A 27,251-nucleotide genomic window follows, 5' to 3' on the forward strand; every position below is an offset into this window, starting at 1 on the left:
TCAGGTTAGGAAACAGCATGGACAGTGTAATTACGTTTTGATTTTGTAATGCAATGAGTGTATGCATGTATATTGGAAAGAATTTGAAAATCAACACTATGAAATGCTAATGGCGATTGCCAGTGTGTGGCAGACCTTGGGAAGGCTTTGCTTTCATTTTCACTTCATTGTATTTTGTCAAAATATTTTTGTGTGTGTGGCAAGCATGTATTGCTTTTATAATAAGATTATTTTTCAATATTAAAAAATCACTGTAATCTCTGTCTTCTGCCCCTTTCCCTGTTCTAGGATGCATCTCCCTCATGGAATTGTAGCTGCAGTAGAATCTGATATTTTCTTGACTCCATTATCACCTAAAGAGGTGTCCTTTTAGTCACATACTCCACTGGGGGAGAAACGCTACCCCACGCTCTGCCCTTATGTCTTGAGTGAACTGGCCACAGCGGCTCTTGGGTCTAGGGGAAGGCATGTAACACCTGCTGGCCAACTAGAGCATTGCAACCTCCACCCCCACCCCCCCACCCCCCCCCCGCCTCCCACCCAGGCCAACAACCACAATTATTGGTTCAGGGCTTGGGAAGGATGGCAGCCTGGGGATGAGAAGAACCATGGGCAAAGAGCAGAGACTCAAAGTGCTCCCACACCTGGCCAGGTGGAGCTTTGAAAAGAGGAGTATTTCTGAGGAAAGAGGAAACATGAAAATTTTTGGTGGCACAAATTTTTCCAAACAATTGGAACCAAGCTCTTCCGTTTCCCAGATCATATCTGGCATCCTGCTTTTGTCACTTAGCAATGTATCTGTGAGATTTGCATATAGAGAATTTTTATGACCATTTTAAAGGGTGTTCTGCTAACCATGGTCGGAATTCAGGTGGAAAAGGCCAGTCTTGAACTTTGCTTGCCACCATGCCAAACAGAAAAGAGAGATCTGGAGGGTCTCACACCAGGAATTAAATGATTTGGTCTAGAAGTGACATATTACTCATTGGCCAGTACCACTCACATGATCCCACCCATGCATAAAGAGCCTGGAAGGTAGAGAGCTGGAAACATCAGTGAAGATGAAGATAAAATGGTAATAGCTGTGTCAAAGTGATTGTGAATTTAAAATTTGATAAATATTGGCCAATTGTTTTCCAAAAACACTGCCTCAATCTGCATTCCCACAGTAGTCTTTTTTGTAGGTTATCAGCCACTTACATGTTTCCTTCAATAGGCTTGATGTTCATGACCATTTTCCTTTTGGTTTTTCTCTTGGTGGGGGTCTTCATATTTTTCTCCTTTATTTAAAGAAGTCTTTATACGTTATGTTGCAAATATTTTCCTCCGGATTTCTATTTGCCTTTGAAAGTTGTGCACGTGTTTTGGCCACGAAAGTGTTAAAATCAGGAGCAGGAAATGTCCGCAGCGTTGCGTGGACCTCCTTGTTCCGCAGGCAGTAGACTAGATCAGGCAGCACATGGGCGTGGCCAGCGTGTAGATGACAGACAGCAACTTGTTGAGGTCAGTGGGTTCGACACGGCTGGGGCAGGAATACGTGAAGAGAACCACTGAGCAGAAGATGTCCACCACAGTCAGGTTGGGGGCGCAGGTGGAGGGGTTGCTGCCGGCAGCAGCCGAAGGCATTTGGAGCACAGCCCTCCTGATGGCCGCATATGAGGCCAGAGCAACTAGCAGAATCCTGCAGATGACGATGGCAGAGATGAAGTCGACCAGCTCCGTCAGGGTCACGTGGGTGCAGGACAGGTTGAGCAGAGGGGAGACATCACAGAAAAATTGGTTGAGGACATTGGGGCCACAGGAGGACAGGCTGGCGATGCATGATAGCTTGACCACCGAGACCAACAACCCACAAAGCTATGAGGACAAAGCTAAACCCAGGCATATCTGGGGCCTCATGAGCAGCAGGTAGGGTAGTGGGTGGCAGATGGCCACATAGTGGTCATAGGCCATGGAGGCCAGGAGGGTGCACTTGGTGCCAATGAGAGATATGAATTAAAAAAGCTGAATTATGCAGGCTGTGAAGGGCACATGGCATGCACCGGACCTCAGCCCCATGAGCAAGCTGGGCATGGTCACTGACATGTAGCACATCTCCAGGCAGCTCAGGTTGCCCAGGAAGAAGTACATGGGCTTTCAGAGCTCACCATGACTGCAGACAAGGAAAATGATGCGCGTTTTCTCCAGGAGGGTGAGCAGGTAGAGAGTCAGGAAGCACAATCCTTATGCCTTGCCTGGCAGATAAACCCAGTAGGATAAACTTTTGCACTCTGGACCTACTGCCCAAGTCCAGAGACCTCTCCATCTATGTAAGAAAGAAACAGCTTTGTAGAGACCATGATCCATGCAGAAATAAATTGATCAAAGGGGGACAGCATATACATTAGGGCCCCTAGAGCCAATGCTACTTTGCTGTAGGTTGACTCTTGCTCTGAGCACCAGCAAGGAGCAATTGGGAAATTGCAAAACCGGAAACGGAAAATTTAACACTATTTACTACATCTCTGATCATTGACAAGATACTCAACCTTTGTGAGCCTCCATTATCTTATCTGTAAAATGGAGGTGAAATCTATCCCCGGGAGGTCCTTAGTCCTTATGGATATTAAACATAGCAACAGACGAGAAAGTGCTTTATAAAGAGAGTCATGATTATTCCTTTACTTTTTTTAAAAAATAAATTTATTTATTTTTGGCTGTGTCGGATCTTCGTTGTGGTGCATGGGCTTCTCTTTGCGGTGGTTTCTCTTTGCGGTGGCTTCTCTTGTTGTGGAGCACCGGCTGTAGGCGCGTGGGCTTCAGTAGTTGTGGCTCACAGGCTCTAGAGCACAGGCTCAGTAGTTGTGGCGCACGGGCTTCATTGCTCCGTAGCATGTGGGATCTTCCCAGACCAGGGCTCAAACCAGTCCCCTGCATTGGCAGGCTGATTCTTAACCACTGCGCCACCAGGGAAGCCCCATGCACTGCTTTTTGAGCATCCCCTGCCATTCGCGAGCTTTTCCGAAGACACAACATGACCAATCTCAAGGCAGTGCCCGTTTTCTTCCTCTGGGTTTCTCAGCGGTCCCTGAGATACAGCTGCTCAGCGCTGCTGCCTTCCTTCTGGTTTACCCGGCCGCGTTTCTGGGGAACATCTCCATCGTCGCCGCCGTGACGCTGGATGCCCGCCTGCACACACCCATGTACTCCTTCCTCAAACACCTCTCCTTGGTGGATATCTGCTCCGTGTCCACCACCCTGCCCCGGGCCCTGGTGGCCACCCTGCTGGGCTCGGGGCAGATTTCCCGCCATGCGTACATGTCCCAACTCTGCCTTTGTCTGCCTGGAGTCCGCAGAGTGTTTTCTCATCACCTCCATGGCTTGACCATTGTCTGGCCACCTACCGGCCCCTGGTGTACGGGGCAGCCATGAGGCCCCGGACCTGCGTCTCCGTGGTGGCGGCCTGGGGCAGTGGGCTCCTCTTCTCTGCCCTCCCCTAACCAACACCTTCTCCCTGCTCTTCTGCGGCCCCAACGTGATTGACCACTTCTGTGACATCCCGCCACTCATGCGCCTAGCCTGTGCCAACACAGGTGTCCACGACACTGCGGGATTTGCAGCCAGCGGTTGCGTCATCATCAGCTGCTTTAGCCTCACTGTCCTGTCCTGTGTGCGCATCTTGGCCACGGTGGTTCAGATCCGCTCAGCAGCCAGCCCCTGGAAGGCCTTCTCCATGTGTTCCTCCCACCTGGCCACCGTCCTCCTGTTTTACGGCACTGGCAGCTCTGCCTACATGCAGCCCACCACACGATACTCCCCACAGCAAGGGCGCCTAGCTGCCGTCTTCTACTGCATCCTCATGCGCACCCTAAATCCGCTTATCTACAGCCTGAAGAACAAGGACATGAAGGGATCCCTGCGGAAGCTGTATCTTCAGGTGCCACCTTAAGACATGGAGTGACCCAGAAATCCAGCCTCACAGGATTTTCCTTGTGGTCATAGTGGAGGTGTTAATGTCTCCAGAGACCACCAGGAACACACTGGGTGGCCCAAAAAGTTGACAACAACGTTGATGCTGATTCATGCAGGAAGCCCCAGTAGGCAGCTGGATAAAATGGAGACGTGTCCAAGGTGCATTTAATTTAGGCAAATGGTACTGTACGTACACAGGGGAAGGTAGAAAGAGGGAGAGAAAAATTTAAAAAACAGTTGACTTTCGGTGTTCACGGGCTCCACATCTGCGGATTCAACCAACCGTGGATCGTGTGCTCTGTTTACAATCCCTGGTTAGTCGAACCCATGAATGCAGAACCTGTGGGTATGGAGGGCAGACTATGGGACTTGAGCATCCCTTCTGGTATCCTGGTGGGTCCTGGAACCAATCCCCTGTGGGTACTGAACGACAACTGTGGTAAGGGGTCACTTCATCCCAAAGCCCATCAATGACCCTGTATCCTGGAGTGTGAGTCCACTAGGGGACTTTCTGCTCAGCTCATCCATTTCCATGGACCTCCCACAAGTGATCACACCTTGACCTGCTCAAAATGATTCTGCTTAGTGGTACACACTTTCCATCTAATATTTGTCTGAAATGCAAGTCAGTGAGTTCATCAGAAGAAGCAACTATTCTGGAAGAAAACCAGTCCATATCGTACTCGCAGAGACATGGTCTTCATGTGGCTCCTTCCTAAGAGAACATCAGGGATACATTTTTCTTTCTCTAATGTTTACCTGATAGCACTGTATTGGTTGGGTTTTGGGTTCAGCTGCTTTAACAGACCAAACAACAGTGGCTTAAATAATACAGGTTTTTTTTTTCTCTTTCCTGTAAACATGGGTGTCTCTATACCACAAAGTCATCCTGAGACCAGGTTCCTCCCATCTCATTGCTGTACCATCCCATACAGTCTCCTTATCCACGTGGTAGGAGAAGGCTTACTAGCAACTCATTCAGTCCAGCTGCAGGAAGGGAGACAGAGGAAGTAGAGGGCAAGGAGAGTGCTTTTCAGATGTGACCTGGAAGTTGTACCCATCACTTCTGCTGACATCCCATTGGCCAGTGCTTAGTCACATGGCCACTCTGACCTGCAAGGGATGCTGGGAAATGTTGTCTCCAGCTGGGGTGCCATGTGCTCAGATAAAGCTCCAGAAAAAAATGGAGAGAACAATATTTACTATTTTTTTTTTTTTTTTTTTTGCGGTACGTGGGCCTCTCACTGTTGTGGCCTCTCCCGTTGCGGAGCACAGGCTCCGGACGCGCAGGCTCAGTAGCCATGGCTCACGGGCCCAGCCGCTCCGCGGCATGTGGGATCTTCCCGGACTGGGGCACGAACCCGTGTCCCCTGCATCGGCAGGCGGACTCTCAACCACTGCGCCACCAGGGAAGCCCAATATTTACTATTTTTAAATCACTCCTCCACATCTGATCTCTTGATGAGCCACCATTTTTAAAAATAATTTATTTTATTTTTGGCTGCATTGGGCCTTTGTTGCGGCGAGTGGGGGCTGCTCTTCGTTGTGGCGCGTGGGCTTCTCATTGCGGTGGCCTCTCGTTGCGGAGCATGGGCTCTAGGTGCACAGGCTTCAGTAGCTGTGGCACGCAGGCTCAGTAGTTGTGGCTCGCAGGCTCTAGAGTGCAGGCTCAGTCATTGTGGCACATGGGCTTAGTTGCTCCGCAGCATGTGGGATCTTCCCAGACCAGGGCTCAAACCAGTGTCCCCGGCATTGGCAGGCGGATTCTTAACCACTGCACCACCAGGGAAGTCCCCAAGCCACTATTTTTTATTCCACCTATTGTCATGCTTCCAATTCTTCCCTTTTTTCCCAGGCCACCTGTACTAGTCACTTTTATACATTATCTCTATCACTCTTTATAAAATCCTCTTCATTTTACATGTGGAAGATGAAGTTCAGATAGGATAGGCAATCTACCCAAAGTTCAGAGGGTTGAGAAAGGATCCAGTATTTTTGGTCCAGAACCATTTGGGGTTCTACTTTGCGGGGGGGTGTGTTCTGCTTTTTAATGAAAGAGATTGGATTGTATTTCTCTAGGACTTAAAAAAATCTTACCTTGTTGAGACATTTCTTTGGGAGTTTTTAGGAGAGGGTTGCAGTGCTACCAACATATCCTTGAGGGTTGAAGAGCTCTCCTTTACTTGAGAACATCAACCTCTTGATCAAATGCATAATCCCTGGGAGAGACATAAATTGGCATGTGACCAGCCAGCCAGATCAGGCAAGTCTTTGGTGATTCCTGGGGTTGGCAGGCACATGCCAATGAGTCCCATCCTGGTATAATCCCTTCCCCTTGTGTGGGAGGAAACTGTGATTTAACTTTAGCAAATAGAATACAGCAAAGGTGACGGGTGTCCCTCCCACGATTACCTGAGATATACTGTCTGAGGCAGAAAACATCAAGGCGCTTGGTGTAACCCCCAGACCCCTGAGTGGCCAACTCCCTATCAGCTCCAAGGTCACCTCATCCGAACGACCTTCTGTGGCCCTGCCATCCAAAGCAGACCTCCTCCAGGTGACTCATCATGCCTGCATCCTGTTTTGTTACCTCCATTGCATTTATCATCCTTCTGAAATTACCTAATTATTCAGTTTGTTTGCTCTGCCCCAAATCCCCATCCCCTTCCTTCAGATATAATCCCCATGAGGGCAGCGCTCTGGTCTCCTCAGTACTGTATCACCTGTGTGTCGTAGTGTCTGGCACACACTAGGTGTTCAATGTGTATTTTTCTGAACGAATATGAAGCAGAACAGCAAAACACAAAAATCAGAGCTTCCCTGGTGTGAGCTGGGGTCCGGGGGCTGGGATCCCTGAGCCTTGGTGGTTTCCTATCTCCATGGTCATTTCTGCAACACCTGCCTGGAATCTTTGAGCCCCACAAATCCAGTTCAGACACCCCTTCCTGAATCAGATTAATACCTGCTAGTGAATCTAAACCACCATTCATTGAAAGATACTCCATTATTTTAAGTTCCACTAAGGAAGAAAAAGATACTGCCAATCAAACCATGACACCTCATCAATAGAACACATCCTGATCCATGTTAAAACATGCTGTTCAGCCTTCAGGTCACAGTTCAAGCATTACTTCCTTATCACCCCCTGCTGGCCAACTTAGCCCATTTTTCCTTCTATACTCTCATCACTCTCATTTCTTCAAAATATGCATTGCAATTTAAATTATTCTATAATCATTTGTTTAAAATTTGTCCCTGACACTAGAATGAAGGCTGCATGAACACAGACATTACTTTGGCTTATTTACTGTGGTGTTGATAAATCAACTCTCTGGAAAAAAAAAATAGCATTTGTCAATTTCCATGGTGTAAACAATCTCACCCAGCCAATGCCAAGCTACTGATAGCTTAATGACCGATTTGCAACATTCTTGAATGTTTAACAGTTAGCTCTTGTGAGCTGGTACTAGCATGCTCCAGCACACAGTTGACCCAGACCAGATTCTCCCTGTACATAATAGAAGCTCAATAAACAATTGCTTAGTGAATGGACAGACCATCGTTGAATCACATTGAATGGACATGTAGCAAGCACTCCAGACTTCACACATCTACACAGAGCTCTTCATTTATCCTCCACACCTGCATCTTCCCCAGTTTTCACCCCTTAGTGGCATTGTCATCCATGAATCAGGACAGAATCCTAGAAGGCATACTGTATGGTCAGGCCACTCAAGGTGGCTGCTTTCTTGCTCTCTCTACATCCCTGCTGGACCAGTGCCTGCATCACCTACACTCACGCACATGACTGACTTTCCTACACTTGCCCCAAGCCCCAACTGATGATTGTTCTTATCAAACGGGCCGTGAGGGTCGTGCTCCTCTGCTGGTTTCCCTGGTAGCCAATGAGCCCACCTGATGTTAATTCCCCCATAACTGGCAATCTCCCCTTCCTCGCCACGGAGTGAAGACGCCATATCCTGCCCGCCATCTGCCACACACGGTGCGGTGTTGCTTCAGAAGTGTAAGCGCCCCAACCCATTAAACCACTGATGTCTCTGTTGCTGACTCCAGGCTCTTCGATCTTGAGGCCGGGCAAGTTCAGGCCTTGAGGCCTGTGGGGTGCAGCCCAACAACTGGCAGAGCCAGCCAGCAGACCGAGGAAACTCCTGTGAGCACCAAGATGTCGGGAAATACAGGATGGGACATGGAAAGTTGTGGGGGCTGTCCCCTCACATGTGGGGCCCAAAGGTTTCAGGGGTGATCCTGAATGTTGCAGGGGAAATCCCAGGGTGGCTGTCCACTAGTATGGAGGGCCCTGTGGTGGCTGTTGATAAAAGAAATGTTCACACGTTGAGATACAGGGAAGTCATTCAGGCTTATACTTGAGTTAACTTGAATGTTATGCTACTTAAAATAGCCTGTTTGTGGCCTGTCGTATATACGTTGTACATCTGCTTTAATTATTTAAGGGCACACTGACCAGAAGTAAAGAATGTCCATGTTAAAAATAAAGATTAAGTGCCTCTCTTCCTTTTCCTCCTTTAATGATAAAGACTCCCTTCCCGGGTGCCAAGGCCATACTGACTCGCTGTGTATGTGCTGATCTGTTTTTTTTTTTTTTTGAAACGTTGAAGAAATATAACCCTGACTTGTTTAATGTTCTTTGTTCTGACAATATATAAAACTGCTGAAAACTGGAGCAGCTTCTCAAGAGTAATCTGGGAAGATGGCTTTCAGGTTGGCCCTCAGTTTGGCTTATAAAAATAAAAACTCTTTTCTATAATAAATAAAACTCTTTTCTATTCTTCTACAGATTGTTATTTTCATTAACATTGCTTTGGCGTAGTTAGCAGGATATCAGAAGAACCCACCTGAGGTCACCTGGAGTCTACTTTAGACCATGCTTGTAACAAGCATGGGCCCCTTGAGCCCCTCTGGCTTCACAGCACCCTTCAGGTGATTTGGTGAATTTTTCCTGATACCTGGGTCTCCTTATATTAAGTGATGGTCCACGACTTTTATCTGAGCTGTTATCTTAAGACTTGGAGTCTTAAGAGGATGCCAGTAGGTGTCCTAGGCAGAGGACCTGGGGGAAGGTCCAGGCAGGAAGGCCTGGAAGGAATTTTGCAGTGAACTGGGTTGGCTGACTTTTTAAATGTGGCTTAAAATTGGAAATTTAAATTTAGATTTGCACTTTATAGTAAAATGAAACTAAAAGAAAGCAGGAGATTGTGCTTCTAAAGCCTCCCAGCTCCTGGACAGGCAGCCACCCACTGGAGCTCCGGCTGGCTTCTACAATTGGTACGGAGCCAATACTTACAGATATTTACCTAACCCTAAATTGGCCAAGATGAAATTTTTTTTGACATTCCAAAACTAATTTTGCATGCACAGTTAAACACAGCTGGCTTGATAAAACATCTTTTCAAAATTCTGACCCTCAGAGACAAAAGTACTCCTAGGAAAAGGCTTGAAGTTATAACTCTTATCATGTCCTTGAAATGCAAACACAGCCCATGCTGCCTGAGACTACAGCCTTGGCTTAATTAGTAGAAACTAATACCTTAAAAAAAATGGACTTTTAAAACTCAAGCAGGAAAACTATGAGATCTCTGTGTCTATCTGGATGTATGTATGTTTATGTATGTTATAAATGTGATCTGTTTCTACCTACAGATGATATTATCAATATGAATTTGTAAAAGAGCTCTATTGACTTAAAAGTAAGCATTTACAAATTAATATTTTTAAATGTAACAAAAAAGTAATCCAAATGTTTAAAGGATCATGTGATATAGAATTACTCTTTAATAAATGAAAACAAGCCTAAGTTGTTGCTTTGATTAATATAGACACGTCTTTAGGGTCATCAGCATTAAGTATTAATACTTTAATTGTTCCTAGGTTTACTAAAAGTAAGTTCATGTTATCTTTGTTACAAAATTTGTCAGCAAGAAAATTAACTTGGTATGATGATATTTTCATAGGTAATGAAATAGAGATCAATGGGATTAAAATTTTTACATGAATTCTTTAAAAATGATTGTTTTATGGTATGTCTACCTAAAATTAATTTCTCCAGATGTTTGATAACTTGAAACTTTAGAGTTTTCCTAAATTAAATTAAATGATGGGAATTCACTGAACATCCAGATCATTTTCAGTTAAGATAAAAATACTGAAACATTCATTGCTAAACATGTCTAAATTTACGTACTTTGTCATCTTTAGAGAAACACTAAAGATTTTGGGTTTATTAAACACATATCTTATACCATATTAAAAAGAGAAATTATGGGGAGGGACTTCCCTGGCAGTCCAGTGGTTAGGATTCCGTGCTTCCACTTCACGGGGAGTGGATTTGATCCCTAGTCGGGGAACTAAGATCCTGCAAGCTGCGAAGTGCAGCCAAAAAACAAACAAACAACAACCCAAAAAACCCCACAAAAAAACCAACAAAAAAAACCCAACCCAAAACAAAGCACAAAAAACAAAACCCACACACCTATAGTTAATGAATCCAAATGGGTCTCTTCACCTGACAGGCTGAAGTGGGTTGGGTACCATGGCAATGTACCTGTACTTCATCCCTCCTTCAGGGTCTCACCTGGAGAAGACCTGACTATCAGATGGTCTGGGCACCAGCCCTAGACCCAGAGTGGTAGGAGATTCAAAGCTGGGGCCCAGGTGGGTGTATGGCTGACCCTTCTGAGGTGGTGGTATTCATAAGTGTGTGTGTGTGTGTGTGTGTGTGTGTGTGTGTGTGTGTGCGCGCGCGCGCACATACTGCTATGCTTCTCTGCATTTTCCTTTAAGAGCATCTGTGGCCCCCAACTGCTGGAAGTGTAGGGTTTGGCAAGCTTGAATGCATGTAGTGGGGCAACAGTGAAGGAACCCCATTTCTGGGATGCTGGATTTTTGAGAATTATAACAAAAAAAGAAAAACCCTACACAAAGAAACCTACAACTGCAACAGTATGTAGGAATAACTAAGGGGAACTTACTTTGCTGGCTGATAAAAATGCTTGAGTACATAAAAGAACAATATCATATTCCTGGATGCTAAGTTTAAATGTAACACAGTTAATTCTTCCTAATTCATTTATAAATTCACTTCAATAATCATCAAAAGGCTGTTTTTAATTGTTGAACAACTTTTCATCTGGAAGAGTAATAAAATTCATTTTTCTCATATAAATATAACACACATAAATAAACTTCTTAAAGGCACAGTGATAGAAAACTCACATGAGGCTATAAAAGTTAAAAAGAATACAGATCTATGATATAATAGGGTGACAAAACAATGAAACAAAGTGGATGATCCAGATACAGAGCTGTGTTATAAAACAAAATATTATGACTATGTATCACTTACTAAAATTGATGTTGGAGCAATTAACAATGGGGGATAATTTTTTTCTTCACATAATACATCAAAGTAAATTCAATAATAGTTAAAGTATATTTTACAAATAATAAAAACTGCAGGAAAAAAATACTAATGTTTAGAGAAGGTTAGATTTTTTAGGTTTAAAAAAGATATCAGGGGCTTCCCTGGTGGCGCAGTGGTTGGGAGTCCGCCTGTAGATGCAGGGGACACGGGTTCGTGCCCCGGTCCGGGAAGATCCCACATGCCGCGGAGCGGCTGGGCCCGTGAGCCATGGCCGCTGAGCCTGCACGTCCGGAGCCTGTGCTCTGCAGCGGTAGAGGCCACGGCAGTGAGAGGCCCGCGTACCGCCAAAAAAAAAAGAAAAAAAAAGCTTTCTGAACCCCTTATACTACAAGTGTCCCCATCTGATTTAATGTGAAATAATGTTGGGATTACTAAAAAGGAAGACGGCTGCAGTCAGTATAGTACTGTACCTATTCTTCAGAGGGGTATGGCAGGAATAAAACGAACCTGGGTTGAGCATCAAGATATAAAATAAATATCTCATGGAATCTCAAAAGCCAAACCTAACCAAACCACACTGGGGTTCAGTTCTTACCCCATCACTTACAACCCAGGTTAAATCAAATGACAACTTGGAGTTTCAAGTTTGCTATACCTGTAAAAATGAAATAAATATCCTCATACTAGGTACAATGCAGCATTCCTTAAAAGATCAAATAATATATTTGGTAATGTTTTGTAAATCAACAAGTACTGTGTAAACATATTACCAATTACTTCAGCTTTGTGGATGAATCAACATAGGCACACCTCAAAAATCTTTTTACCATGCCCTCTGCTGATACATCCCATGTGGTAAAGATACTGTATGTAAACACTTCTGTAGTAACTTAGCCAACAGAGTTCCTGTCTGGAGCCCAACTACCAGTTGCAAGTTTTCTGTCAGGATGTCAAAATCAAGGTTCTCCATTCTATGGATAACACCAAAGAAGGGCAAAATCTATTAGCTTCTTTACTATGCAACAAAAATATTCTTTGTAAGGTTTTTTGCCTGGGTGACTGACACATGTGCTGACTCTCCCTTTGCAAAAAGATTGTTTTAACCTCTTGCAACCATTCTCTGTTTTCTGACCACACCACGAAGAATCTTCAAGTTGTTAACAAGGTGTGAGGGCTGGTGGAAGACCTTCTCATATTCAGAGCACTCAAAGGGTCTCTCTCCAGGGGAAGGTCAAAAGTGTTGAGAATGTTCTGAGTCAAGGTTTTTCAACAGTAACTGCGCTCAACCGGTTTCTCTTGAGAATGGAGTTGATAATGTTGAGTGAGGCAGGAGGGTAAGCTGAAACACTTCCCACACAGCTGACACTGGTAAGGCCTCTCTTGAGCATGAATTCTGTAGTGCTGAATGAGATGGGAATTCCAAATGAAGACTCTGCCACAGTCACAACACTGACAGGCTCTCTCTCCGACATGGTTACGTTTCCGCTGATATCGAATTAAATGTGTCTTGTTTCGGGGCAAGGTGGGTGGAAGGGCTTTTGCTGCCTCATGGGCTTTGAGATGTTGAAAAAGATGCACATCCTGGATAAAAGCTTTGCCACACTGGAAACATTCATAGTAGTCCTCCTGACTATGAATTCTTATGCAGCCATTGATATTTGCACGCTGAGTGAAAGACTTTCCACCTTCATTGCACCCGGGGGACTTCTCACGTGAATGAGTCTTCTGATGTCTGGTGAGGTGTGCCATGAAGTAGAAGGCTTCTCCACACTGTTTACATTCAAAGGGTTTCTTCCCTGTATGGATCTGCTCGTGTCTCTCACGGGCCAACTGGGTACTAAAGCTTCTTTCACAAAATTCACGTCTGTTGTGTTTGTTCTCTCGGACGAAAGGCCTGCTGTCTACCGGCTGGGGACTGGTGCAAATTCCAGGAGGAGTGCGTTCCTGGGGATCCTTTCCTAGAAGACCCTCTGACTGTTTAGTAAGATCTAAGCATCTCTCAAATTGATCACAGTCATGGCTTCTTTCCTGAGGAAGGGTCTTGGGGTCATTCATTTTTACCGGACTCAAAAGTTTCTCCTGTTTGACCTGGTGCAAACCCAATGGATCATCGGGAGAAGACTCTTCTGCACAGACACACCAGAAGTTACCTACGTCCAAATCCTGTCTTCCTGCCCCTGAGGATGGTTTTTCTATAGGCAGGCTTTGCTCTGGAGTTACATCTTTGGTTTCAGGTTTTTTCTCCCAATCTAAAAGCAATGTAAAACTTCCTCTACTATTTTTACTCAGAGAGACACATCATTGTAGTAGAAACAGAAGAAAGAGACCAAACATAGCAGAACAGTTCTTAAAGAGGTTTGAGAGTTTTCTGGGAACCTAAGGAGAGAATGGGAGGATGGAAAGGACAGTAAGCAAGGAAGGGTGAGGATGAGGCAGAAAAGAGACCATCCAGGAGGACTGAACGTTGACAAAGATGCCAGAGACACAGACAGGAGAACAAGGAGGAAACCAGAGAAAGAGCTGGGATTGGGGTTTGTTTGCATCCAGACCACGCTTGGCAAATTACTACTATTCCAAGCAACTAATAGCTGTGGCAATAAAGGGATTCCACTGTCAAGTCAATGTGGGAGATACCATAGGATCCAAGTCAAGCAGCTTTCAATCCCGTAGGACTCTTCAGAACCTTTAATTGGCATCTCAAATTCCGAAGAGGGGAAATATAGTATGCAGCATTTCTCTAACTGATCTCATCATGGAACACTTTTTTTTTTTTTTTTAAAGAACACCTATTACCATAGTTCTACAGGACCATTAGGGAAACACTGGAGTAAACAGGTCAACAACCTCTTGCTCAGAATAAAGCAAAAGGATTCTAACTCTTTTCTTGGCTCCCAATCTCTAATCTTACCCCATTCCCTTCAATTCACCATTTATTAAATGTCTATTTTGAGCAAAGCATTATCCAACCAGATGGTCATAATAAGTCTGTAAAAAGGACCCCAATCAAGCTATAAATGACTACAGGAGAAGAGATGGGGGTGGGGGTTGATTCCATTTAGGAACAGGAAAAACTCAATGGAGGGGATGGCATTAGGGCTCAGTAAGCAGTGAAGCGGGTGGCAAGCTTATAAAACATCCTGAGCAAAGACACTGAACTGTGAAAATACCCAGTCCTGGGGAGCCAGCAACACAGGTTTCTACTTGGAATATCTGTGAGAGATGAGGGTGGGATGTGAATTTTAGGCCAGATTGGGATGGATTTAAATGTTTTGCTAAAAGTTTGGATTTTCCTTTGAGGGTGGTAAGAAGCTGGTCAAAAGTTTGTGCTTTATGAAGGCAACCCCCTGAGTGGGGCTGGAAAAAGGAGTGGTATCACGCCAAGGTTTTTTGCTTGTCTCAGTTAAAGAGGAAAGACCTCTGATTTCTAGCTGCCAGAGGAAAGGCATGAATGAATGCATTCATTCATGTTGGAACACTAGAGAAAAGGGAAACTGGCCTCCCTGGAGCTGCGCAGGAGAGGAACTCATGCTGCAGGAAGAGATGAGCTTCAGAGAGGAGATGAAAGAAGTACTGAGTGCATGTGACGTGGGGAAGCGGCATGAACCCCTGAGGTGAGAGCACTTACCAACCTTCGCCCTGAGCTGAGAGGGCTTTGGGGAACAGCTCCCAGGCCCCTCCTGGCTGACCGGGGTTGTCTTCCCACGATTCCTGTCTCACTACTCACCTTGACATATCATTGTACTGCTGTCTTCCTCCACTGCACGTGACTCCTCCGCTTCCAGCCTTGAGATAATGTCAGGTTTAGGGAACTGGTACCCTGTTGAAGAAGGAGACTCACAACTTGGGGGTTCTGTCCTGTACCCACAGGAACTCCCAACCTGGGTTATAAAGACGGTGAGACAATAAGGAAAATGCAAATTTAAACAGAAGAAAAATAAAGCCTGTTTCCAATGATTTTGCCACCAGGGACATATGGCAATGTCTGGAGACAATTTTGGTCATCACAGCTTACCTAGGGAGACCAGGTTCCTAAAATTTTCCAGCATCACTTCCCGGTAGAGTTTCCTCTGAGCAGCAGTAAGGTAGGTTAATTCCTCTGGACTGAAGTCCACAGCCACATCCTTGAAAGTCACCAGCCCCTAAAATACCAGACACACTCCTAAATGATTGAAATCTAGGAATTATCCCAAGGAGGGGGAAAGGTGCCTGATGAGAGGGGACTGACCATGAAGCAGATGTTCAGACCAGCAGAAACCTTCTAATCCAAGTGTTCTAATCCACTTAGATTATTTCTAGGGACTTAGAAAGATACCTTTCTTTGTCTTATAGTCTGAGAGAAGTGAGAACATTTCTGAGATAGTTCCTGCTGCTAATTTTGACAGATTTGGGTTGCAGGAGAAAAATCCTTTTAAGTCACTTTATAAAGAAAGAAAAAATGCAAATAATTAAAAGCTGAGCAGTATACCTCAACCTCAGGAATCAGAGACAGTTGGGTTTAGATTCTGGGTCTGGTTCTTTCTAACAAGCTTTATGAGAATGGATAGGTTACGCCTCAGTGACTCATCCATAAAACACAAAGAGCTCATAAATATGAAGAGATATTCGATCTTATTAATAAATAAGAAAATACATTTCAAAATGACAAAGTATGATTTTATACCCATTCAACTGACAAAAATTAAGAAGTCTGACAATACAAAATATTGTCTTAAATGTGGACCCTTGGGGCCTCTTATAAGATGCTAAGGGAAATGTAAATTAGTAAACCACTTTGGACTCAGAAATTCTGTTCCTAGGTATATTTGCTCATGTGTACTTGGAGATAGATATGTTCATAACGTCTGTCTTATAACATCCAAAATATGGAAAAGACCCAAACATTCATTTATAGTAGAAGAAATAAATATATTATGGTATAGTCATACCATGGAATAGTATTCCAGCAATACAAACTAATTAACTACATTTACATGCAACAATTTTGGTAACCGAAGGGTGAATTTAAAAAGCAGATATTAGAAGACTACATAAGACTATGATACCCATTTTACTAATATACATCTTTTGTGTTTTTATGGAAACATTATGCAGATCAATGAACATATGACTTAAACTAGAGGGCATGTACTGGCTGCCCAGCTCCTATAGAGGTATTTATTTGGCTCACGTGTGTTTTTTTAAATTCTTTCTTCAAAATTCATATTAGCTGCCAACACCAAAAAAATTGTATATTTCAAATTATTAACTGGATTTTTGGCTTCTCTTTAAGAAAAGCAGGAGATCTGGGGATCGGGACCCACGTTCTCACACGGTGCCATCAGCTGAAGCCGAGTCATAGCTTCCCCTTAGATGGGGCAGGTGCCCCCCCAGTTTGTCATAATCCACCCACTTACATACGGTATTCGTTTATATTACCTCAGTAGTCCCTGTGGGCATCTTCACTTGGGATCCTTGACATGGACACTGTAAGGACAGAGGGCTACTCTCAGGAACAGATCATCTAGGACAGTGTTTCTCAACTTTTTCCCCCCCATCTCTCCCTCAAGCAGCATTTTTAGACAATTTTTTTCCTAATCGTCACCTCCCTCCCATGAATTCTTTTCTGGTTCTAAAGGAAGTGCAGCATATTAATTTCTTCTAGGTTTCAAAATGTGATTTAACAAGAACATTGAGCAAATTAAAAAAAAAAACACCTCACAACAGTATCATGTCCCTGTAATAGCTGCCATTTATTTCATATATAAAAAGGAGCATAATAATAGTACAAACCACATGAGGGTGGTTTTGACTAAGCCAAAAGTGGAGATAAAATGGAATACTAAACAATGAAAAATTAATTCAAAAGATAGGAAAAGAGGAACAACGTTAAAGATATAGTATGTGGGGTGGTCATAAGTGTGACAGAGAAAAATAAAGCAGGGAAGGGGAATACAAAGGGTCAGAAGAACATTTTTTATACGAAAGCCAGGAAGAGGCTCAGTTAGGTGATGTTTATATAAAGACTTTGAGGAAATGAGGATGTGGTTTAATTAGACGGGGAATGTCTGGAAATCAGGAAGGTGAGGTCCCCATATTGGAGAACTAAATCAGAAGAAAGCCCGACTCACCTGAGATCTAGCAGATGGTATACTGTTAAACATCGTTGTGCCCTTCTTTTGTTGTTCTTCGGTGTTTCTCTTTTCTGCAAGGACAGAGTCCCGAGCAGGGAAACCTAGAAGGGAGCAGAAATGACCATGGAATTGAGTCCAGTCAGGCAGCACCCACAGGCACAGAGAGTAGCCTGCCACCCCCACGCCATCCTGTCCTGCCACGGGACGGAGCAGCAGTCCTGGACTTCCTATGACAAGAGAAAGACCACAGAAATCATTTCTCAGCTCAATATGGCAAGTTCCAGAAAAGAGTTCTGGTTATCTTCCACCTCTAAACTCTTCCATTGCTTCTCAGTACCTTCCAAATAAAGCAGGAGTTCCTCTTTATTTATATCAGTGGTCCTAGCCTCACCGTCCATTCAGTTACCAGAGAACCTCAGTTTCCCAGTTGTAACATGAAAATGATAAGACCTCTACTTCTAAGGGTTCCTGTAAGGATTAAACATTACATATGTAAAGCACACAGCATGCATTTTTTTAAAATGGCAACTCTTATTACTAAGCTTTCCCTACATCTTTTTCACTCACTGATCTAGAATACAACCACCACCTTCCCTACAGAAACTTGAACCTTGAAGGCCTTCCTTGCCTGCAGTCTCTTTCTAAGTGTATCTTTCATTAATCTGTAATTTTTTTCTCGTATCTTAGAGAGCTCTTTCCTTTCCCCTGAATTCCAGCTCCATCAAAGGCTGTGCCTTTGGTCAAGTTTAAAACCAACGTGGGACAATATCCCACATGTCCACTGGAGGCAGTGTAACACCGTGATTAAGAGCACAGACGCTGGTGCCAGCCTCCCAGCTGAATCCTGACTGCCAATTACTAACCATGGGACCAGGGGCCAGTCATTCAACGTTTTTGTGCCTCTGTCTCCTCATTTATGGAAGGAGGGTAATACCTATTTCAAGGGCTATTAAGAGAAGTAAATGAATATTATAAAATACCTACAATGTAGTACATTTTAAGTGTCCAACATGTTCACTATTAACATCTTCAAAATTCTTTTAAGGAATGCAGGTGCACAGGACTGATCAGAATCCTTAATTCATGATACATCAGTATTCAGCCATGCATGACCCTCATGTTTATTTCAAATTTGTTTATACTTTTAAATGTAATTAACCCATCCCACTGGTCCACACCCAAGTCTTGTTCCCTTGTCTTTCTCTCCTTGTCTCTCTCTCTATACACCCAAACAATACTTTGTTTTTAGTATCAATTTTATTCAAAGGACTATTAGGAGTGAACAGCTTTCTTCTCTCATTATTGAAATGCCCTTAGTTCCAATCTAGTAACTTGAGTTTCTAAGAGACAAGTCAAATTTTAACAGAAGTTAAATTTCCAGGCCTCATATCTCCCACATTTTACGCCCTCTTTTTTTTTTTTTTTTTGGCTGTGTGGTCTTTTGTGTTGATACTGAAGTTCAGGCTTAATAAGAAATGTGGAGGGGAGGGGGAACAAAGCTGGAGGGAAGGGGTACTCCTAGAGAAATAATAAATAAGCAAAAGCCAAACCCCTAATTTCTTCCATTTCACACAAGATTAGGCAGATTAGACTGGATTATAAAATTCATTTGTTCAGTCATTCAACAAATCTTTATTAAGCTCCCTATTACATGCCAGGTATACAGCAAATGTTCAATAAATGCAAACAGCCAGTTGCTTCTTTCCTCTCTCACCTCTCTCCGCACACGCTTGGATCAAGTTTGCCACCAGGTTTCCTGCTTCCTTGCTGCTCTTGGGCTGTTTTGACCTCACCCATGTCTGAACCTCCTCTGGCAGAGTATTCAGAAACTGCTCCAGCACCAGTTGCTCTATCATCTGCTCCTTGGTGTGGGTCTCTGGCTGCAGCCATTGCCAGCAGAGCTCCTGGATTTGGCTCACAGCTTGGTGAGGCCCAGTCACTGACAGGTATTGAAAATGCCTAAACTTTTGGTGAGAAACTTTCAGAGCCCCTAGGTTTCTTATGCAGATGGTTTCTGGATTTTTTTCTTGATCGTGTAGATGAATGAGCTGGGGATTCCTCAAGATATCCAAAACCTGTCATGTGCAGCATCTTTACAGCTTGGCCCTTCAAAGGATGGAAATACTCTAAAAGGCAGGCTGTTTCAGAACACACTGCTGTGAAAGATGGTGTGCAGAGTTGTACCAGATGAAGAAAGGATTCAGAAACCTCAGGACCTCCAGAAATTACACGGAGAGACTCACAAATGGCTTCCACAGTTAGGACTGGACAGCAGAGGTTATTTGAAGCAAAGGAAGTTAGCTCTTTTCACACAAATGTCTAAACGAACATTCACATAGATTTGCACATCTACAGACAGGATGCTGCCTCAGTCACAGTACCAGGTCTAGAAGATCCACAGGCACAGGCTAGAAAAATTTCAGAAATGGCAGTGAAGGGAAAAGAGGCTTGAACCCCAAACCACAATGAACTGAACTAACTGATGAATCACAGAAGAATGTCACTTAAAAAAGTGAATTTGGGGCTTCCCTGGTGGCACAGTGGTTGAGAGTCCACCTGCCGATGCAGGGGACACGGGTTTGTGCCCCGGTCCAGGAAGATCCCACATGCTGCGTAGCGGCTAGGCCCGTGAGCCATGGCCGCTGAGCCTGTGCGTCCGGAGCCTGTGCTCCGCAATGGGAGAGGCCACAACAGTGAGAGGCCCGCATACCGCAAAAAAAAAAAAAAAAAGCATTGGAAGAAAAAGTTACACATGAGGGGCTTCCCTGGTGGCGCAGTGGTTGAGAGTCCGCCTGCCGATGCAGGGGACGCGGGTTTGTGCCCCGGTCCAGGAAGATCCCACATGCTGCAGAGCGGCTAGGCCCGTGAGCCATGGCCGCTGAGCCTGCGTGTCCGGAGCCTGTGCTCCGCAATGGGAGAGGCCACAACAGTGAGAGGCCCGCATACTGCAAAAAAAAAAAAAAAAAAAAAGTGAATTTAAATGAGTTAATACAGAATGAGGAAAGATCCTTACAAAACATACATCCTACAAAGAACTGGATTCATATGCAAAATATATAAAGAAATCATACAAATCGGTAAGAAAAAGGCAAACAAAACAAGAGCAAAAAGGTTAAAAGATCTGAGCAGGTACTGCACAAAAGAAGACAGCTAAATGGCTGTAAATATATGAAACAGGGCTCAACTTCATTAGTTATCAGAGAAATCTGAATTAAAACCACAATGAGATATCACTACACACCCTCCAGAATATTCAAAATGAAAAACTCAGATGATAGTTAAGCGTTTGAGAGGAGACAGAACCATAGAATGGTATATTCATAACAGTGGAATTCTAAACAGAATTGAGAATATGGATGCATCTTGCTGATGAGTAAAAGAAACCAGGCTCAAAAAAAGGTCCACATTACATGAGTCCATTTGTACACAGGTCAAGAACAAGCAAAACAAGTCTAAGGTGTTAGAAGTCAGAATGGTGGTAACAGTTGGGACTGAGATTCGGGGGGCAGTGGTAATGACTGGGAGGGGACAACATAAGACGTTTCTGGAAAGCTGGTAATGGTCTATTTTCTTAATCCAGGAACTCATGACATGGACACAGTGTGTTCGTTTTGTGAAAACTGAGCTATATACTAATGGTTTGTGCCTTTTTCTGTATTTGACTAAAAATTTTTTAGCTGTGTTATAGTCGTGGGGAAATATCTAGGTTGTAATATTAAGTGAAAAAGCAGGAAACAAACTTGAATATAGAATGTATACTCAACCATATAAAGCACAGGAAAAAAACTGCAAAGTAAACCAAAATACCACACCAAAGGGGTTAGCTATGAGCAGTGAGACTACAAATTATTTTTACTGGTGATTTTATACTTTCTCCCTCAAAACTACTTCCTAATTTCAAATGTCCTACAATGAACCTTCTATCTTCTATGATCAGGAAAATAAAAAATACTTTTCTTCTATAAAATTTGCACTCTATGAAATCACGAACAAAATTGCCACTTGGGGGAAACATTTCCTTTTTACTTTTCTCCTCTCCACTAAAAAACATGCACCTGTGATTTATATGACAAGCAGTTTTTCTGTTTGAAGGCATTTTTGTTTTTCATTATTATAAATCATAATGAGTGAACACCACTGAAACTAAGTATTTGTCCACATCTCTGATATTTCCCTTCTAGGACAGATTCCTAAAAGCGAAATTACCTGGACAAAGGGTATGAACTTTTTTAAAAGTTCTTAACACAATCTGCCAAATTTTCCTCCCAAAGGCTTCCACCAATTTCTTCTTCCAATCTCAATATATAAGATTACATACCCACCCTGCACGTCAATAGGCCAGCTTCATGGGCATGTAACCAGTGCAGTCACACAGAGCCTCAGAAGGGCTCAAGCTTAATTTAATGCTCTCTTGTTGCTGTCTTGAGACTCCATATTTTAAACAAGGGGCCCCACTTTTTCATTTTGCACTCCACCCTGCAAATTACGTAACTAGTTCTGCCAGCCAAGAACATTATCATTTCTCAAAATCTGTTGCCAATAAGACAAATTAAAGATATATTTTATTCTTTAATTTTGCATTTCCTTTGATTAATAATAGAGCTTACTACTTTTTTCAGATTTATTGGCCAATTATACATTGCTCCTATCCTTTGCCCTTTTTTCCTATTGCTGATTGGTAAAGGCTCCATATAAATAAAGGATATACACTCTTTGACCTATTTGCTTAAAAAAAAATTCCAACCATGCCACACTTTCTCTTTAGTCTTCATAGAATTTTAATATTTCAAAGTCCAATTTATCACTACCCATTCAGAGATCAGTTAAATATTTAAATATATTTTCTTATTTCTTTATTTAAACATTTCATTTTAATTCTTTAGCTGGAATTTAGTCTGGGATAAGGTATGAGAAGAGTATAATTTTTTCTAAAACCTTTCCCACCTACCACCAATTATTAAATTTGCTATCGCTTCCTTCTTGGGATGTATGAGGCTCCCCTGAATTGAATTTCTAGGTCTGCAGCCTCCAGGGAAGGATTCTGAGAAAGGAGTAGTGGAAATGACTGTGAAATCCTGCCAGCCTGCCTCCCAAGACTAGCCAGGTCCAAAGCTAGAGCAGAGAGTCACAATCCTTTCTCCTGTCCCAAAGAGGGAAAGCAAGACCTTGAACAGTCAAGGCCCTCCAGGACACAGGTACTGAAAAGAAGCTCATGGCTCTGTCTCCTCAGAGGGCACCCTCAGCATCCCTCCTTTTCTCTCTTTTACATAAATTCTTGATTCTGCTTCCCTTAAATATTTATCTTTTGGAGCTCAGTCTTATCCTAATCCTACATCCCTTATCATCCAACTTTTAACCACATACCTCAGTAGTTGTTGGCACATTGTTTTTCTTCCTAACATTTTTTTTACTCAAACTTTATTTTTTAACTCTTGATACCACTAAAGCCATCTGGGCAAAAGGCTCTCTGATGTCAACCAATTAATGACTTTGTTTGGTGCTTTGTAATGCTCATTGGTCTGCTCAGGTTTTCTATTTCTTGAATCCAATTTTTAAAAAATACTTTTCCAGGAAAATCATCCATTTGCTTGAAGTTGAAATATATTAACACATGACTGAGAATTTGAAATATCCTAAGTACACAACTTTATCCTGTCTATAATCAATGTTGCTTTATTCCTAGTTTGTCTTTTTTGTTAATTACTGCTATTTTTTTCATTATTGCCACTCATCCCAAGTACCAGCTGCTACTTCCAATGCCATTATTTTTGTTTTCTCACGTATTAGTTTCACTTATCTTTATTATTTTCTTACTCCTGGTTCCTTTAGAGTTTTATCAGTTTGTTTGTGGGACTTTGGGAATCTCCTGAAACAAATGCCTAATTTATTTCATTCTTTCCTGACTATTGAAAGCTGTTAATTTTGGTTATATATCAAATTTAGGGGAAGTCACCACTCCTGTTTCGATTATTTTTAAAATAATTCATAACGGCACTTCTGATTTCTCCATTCACCAAAAAGTTCCTTAGAAGAATAATTTCATTTCCACTTTAAACATTCATTATTAAATATTTACTTGACATACGGGAAGTAAATGGTTTCTTTATTTTGGAACATTAGCCATCTACACAAAATGATGTGGAAACGTGGGTAATTAGTAGCACCTTTCTAAATTTAGCTTTTCTTGGGACTTCCCTGGTGGTGCAGTGGTTAAGAATACACCTGACAATGCAAGGGACATGGATTCCAGCCCTGGTCCGGGAAGATCCCACATGCTGCGGAGCAACTAAGCCTGTGCGCCACAACTATTGAGGCTGCGCTCCAGAGCCAACGAGCCACAACTGCTGAGCCTGTGTGCCACAACTACTGAAACCCGCGCACCTAGAGCCCATGCTCCGCAACAAAAGAAGCCACCGCAATGAGAAGCCCGCACACCGCAACCAAGAGTAGCCCCTGCTCGCCACAACTAGAGAAAGCCCACATGCAGCAACTAAGACCCAATGCAGCCAAAAATTAATTAAAAATAATAAATAAATTTAGCTTCTCTCATCTGTGAAAATAAGGAAAAAGAAGAAAGACCTTTTTTCTCATGTTGCTGTAAGGTTTAAATAAGGTGGGAGCTGAAAATCACGAGGCATACCATCCTGAAGAATCAATTTTTAAGTCTACTATTAAGAAACATGTTTTATAGTAAGACAAAAATAGATGTATTATGTAAGTTAATGCAAAAATATTATGAATTTTGAAACGAAAGAGGGCAGCAAGTAAATTTCCTGAAAGGAGAAAGGTAGTATTTATACTTTCTATCCTTTCTACCCAAATAGCCCCTTCTATCTCACCCCCACGCCCATGCCCCCGCAACCCGGTTCTCCAGGGAAGCATGTTAGAAGGTAGTGACAAAAGCAGCTAATATGTTAAACACTAAAAAAAAGCTCAAGAGTTCCTAAAAAAAAAATGTATGAGTGATGGCAGGTTGCTTGATTTCTGAGTAGGGAAGAACTTCCAGAGAAATGGGGATGAGAGTGGAGGGAGAAGGGGGTGGAGACCAAGAGATCCCAGGTGGGCAGAGGCTGTGGTGGGAGGAGGAAGCAGGGACTGAAGGGAGCAAACAGAAGAGAGGTGCTGAGGCAAGAGAAAGGGAGCAAAGCAAGGCAAGGCAGAGTGCAGGGGCAGAGCTGAGGAGTGGGGCAAGCTAAAGAGGAAGCGCAGAAAAGAGCTGCCAGTCTGGGAAAGGAGGGGTGTGCCGGGGCACGGGCTAGGCACACAGAAAGAAGGGGCAGGACTCAGGTAAAGGAGCAGCAGAAAAGAGAGGCGGGACTGAGGAGAGGGAGGGGTCCAGAGCCAGGACAGAGGGGAAGGATACTGAGAGGAGGGTTGGGACAGAAGTGGAGGAGAAGGTGGAACAGGGCTGAGGAAGAAGGAGACATGGGGCAAGGGGAAGGAACACAGACAGGAGGGGTGGGACTGAGATGGAGAGGAGCAGCAAGGAGGGGCAGGGGCCAAGGCACAGCGAACAGACGCAGAGTGGGACTGAGGTAGAGCAGCAGAAGTGGGGACAGTGCTGAGGTAGCGGGAAGGTAAGGGACTGGGAGAGGAGAGGTGGAACCAGAGCAAGGGGGAAAAACACAGAGAGGAAGGGTGGGACAGAGGTAGGGGGGAGCAGAATGAAGGAGTTGAGCTGAGGTAGATAAAGCGGGTGGAGCTGGGAGAGAGTTAGGGCAGAGGGGCGAGACAAAGGCAGGGCCAAGTATGAGAGCTGGGCCTTGAGGGGAGAGGTGGGGGCTTAAGGGGGCGTGGGGTCTGGATGCGGAGTGGAGGGGGCCTACGGGGGGGGAGTGACTGGGGGGGTCCTCAAAAGGGAGGGTGGTCCTTGAGGAGGGCAGGGGGTGGAGCAATCCTTGAGGAGGAGGGGGGATCCTCAAGGGGAGGGAGGGTGCTCTAGCAAGGGAAGGGCCAGGGTTGGGTCCTTGAGGAGGAGGGCAGGGGTCCTGGAGGGGGAGGGCTGGGGGTACTCGAAGGGGAGGGTGGGGGTCCTCAAGAGGGAAGGAGGGGTTCTGGGGGGAGGGCGGGGGGAGGGTCCTCAAGGGGGAAGGAGGATGTTCTGAGGGGAAGGGGGGGGTCCTCGAAGGGGAGGGGTGGGCGAAGGTCTTCAAGGGGAAAGGAGGGTGTTTGGTGGGGAAGGGCGGGGGCGGGCGGACCGTCCAGGCCTGAAAGCCTTCTGGCCGAGGAGGTCGTTTGCAGGAGGCCGAGGTGTGAGGGGCAGGGAGGCCGCCGCGTCCTCCTCAGAGCCGACCACGGCCCGCGCGGCCTCCCGCCTCTTCCCCTCAGGGCCGCTACTTAGCGCCTTTCCCGTCGACTTCCCAGTGAACGGTCCCGGCCCCCCCAGCGTCGCCTCAGGTAGGCCCGTGCCTCCACTGCCCGCGAGCCCGCTCCGTGGCCCCACGTGCCTCCCGCAGTGTGCGACCCGGGACAGTGCGCGCTTACCTTGCTAGCCCGACGCCGCCGTCGCCGCCGCCTGACTGAAACGCTCGGCCTCGGACTTGGCGCCCAAACCCGCGGCGCATGCGCTATGTGCGGCCTGCGCGAGCGCCTTGTGGGGCGGCCGGAGGGCTGCGCGGGAAACGCAGGCCGCTTCCGGCCGGCTCCGCTGGGGGCACGCGAGAACCAGGCTGGATTGGAGGGGACGGAAGACCTGCTTCCTGTAAATGCTTTAGTAATTTTTTCAATAGTTAACACATGGTTTAAATTTTTTTTTAATTAAATAAGCAGTATGCAGTGGAAAGTCTGCTCACCGTTTGTGTGTGTGTGTGTGTGCCACCCACCAATTTTTTTAACACCTTTATTGGAGTATAATTGCTTTACAATGGTGTGTTAGTTTCTGCTGTATAACATAGTGAATCAGCTATGCATATACATATATCCCCATATCCTCTCCCTCTTGCATCTCACTCCCACACTCCCTATCCCCCCCCCCAGGTGGTCACAAAGCACCGAGCTGATCTCCCCGTACTATGTGGCTGCTTCCCACTAGCTATCTCTTTTACATTTGGTAGTGTATATAAGTCTGTGCCACTTTCTTACTTCATCCCAGCTTACCCTTCTCCCTCCCCGTGTCCTCAAGTCCATTCTCTATGTCTGTGTCTTTATTCCTGTCCTGCCCCTAGGTTCTTCAGAACGTTTTTTTTTTTTTTAGATTCCATATATATGTGTTAGCATACAGTATTTGTTTTTCTCTTTCTAACTTACTTCACTCTGTAGGATAGACCCTAGGTCCATCCACCTCACTGCAAATAACTCAATTTCGTTTCTTTTTATGGCTTAGTAATATTCCATTGTATATATGTGCCACATCTTCTTTATCCATTCATCTGTCGATGGACACTTAGGTTGCTTCCATGTCCTGGCTGTTGTAAATAGAGCTTCAATGAACATTGTGGTACATGACTCTCTTTGAATTATGGTTTTCTCAGGGTATATGCCCAGTAGTGGGATTGCTGGGTCGTATGGTAGTTCTATTTGTAGTTTTTTAAGGAACCTCCATACTGTTCTCCATAGTGGCTGTATCAATTTACATTCCCACCAACAGTGCAAGAGGGTTCCCTTTTCTCCACACCCTCTCCAGCATTTATTGTTTGTAGATTTTTTCATGATGGCCATTCTGACTGGTGTGAGGTGATACCTCACTGTAGTTTTTGATTTGCATTTCTCTAATAATTAGTGATGTTGAGCATGCTTTCATGTGTTTGTTGGCAATCTGTATATCTTTTTTGGAGAAATGTCTGTTTAGGTCT

The 27,251-nt window shown here is 44.3% G+C and overlaps 2 protein-coding genes and 1 pseudogene across 2 annotated transcripts; 1 reads left to right on the forward strand and 2 right to left on the reverse strand.

Moving 5' to 3' along the window:
• Window positions 1-566: 566 nt before the first annotated feature.
• LOC101287696 (olfactory receptor 5-like) lies at window positions 567-2,305 on the reverse strand (annotated as a pseudogene).
• A 653-nt stretch (window positions 2,306-2,958) lies between these two features.
• On the forward strand, window positions 2,959-3,928 carry LOC105748738 (olfactory receptor 2G6-like). Its single transcript, XM_049702773.1, is given in 4 exon segments — window positions 2,959-3,308; window positions 3,310-3,360; window positions 3,362-3,471; window positions 3,474-3,928. Coding segments are annotated over 4 exon segments (966 nt in total).
• An 8,688-nt stretch (window positions 3,929-12,616) lies between these two features.
• On the reverse strand, window positions 12,617-26,024 carry ZIM2 (zinc finger imprinted 2). Its single transcript, XM_012537989.1, has 8 exons — window positions 25,945-26,024; window positions 24,976-25,045; window positions 19,175-19,535; window positions 17,458-17,561; window positions 16,766-16,813; window positions 15,363-15,489; window positions 15,075-15,167; window positions 12,617-13,599 (listed from the first exon to the last, which is right to left on the reverse strand). Exons 1-8 carry the CDS (start codon window positions 26,022-26,024, stop codon window positions 12,617-12,619), a joined length of 1,866 nt encoding a protein of 621 aa, XP_012393443.1.
• Window positions 26,025-27,251: the final 1,227 nt, after the last annotated feature.

The sequence above is a fragment of the Orcinus orca genome, chromosome 20 (genome assembly GCF_937001465.1).
Source record: "Orcinus orca chromosome 20, mOrcOrc1.1, whole genome shotgun sequence".
In the NCBI taxonomy this organism is placed as follows: domain Eukaryota; kingdom Metazoa; phylum Chordata; class Mammalia; order Artiodactyla; family Delphinidae; genus Orcinus; species Orcinus orca.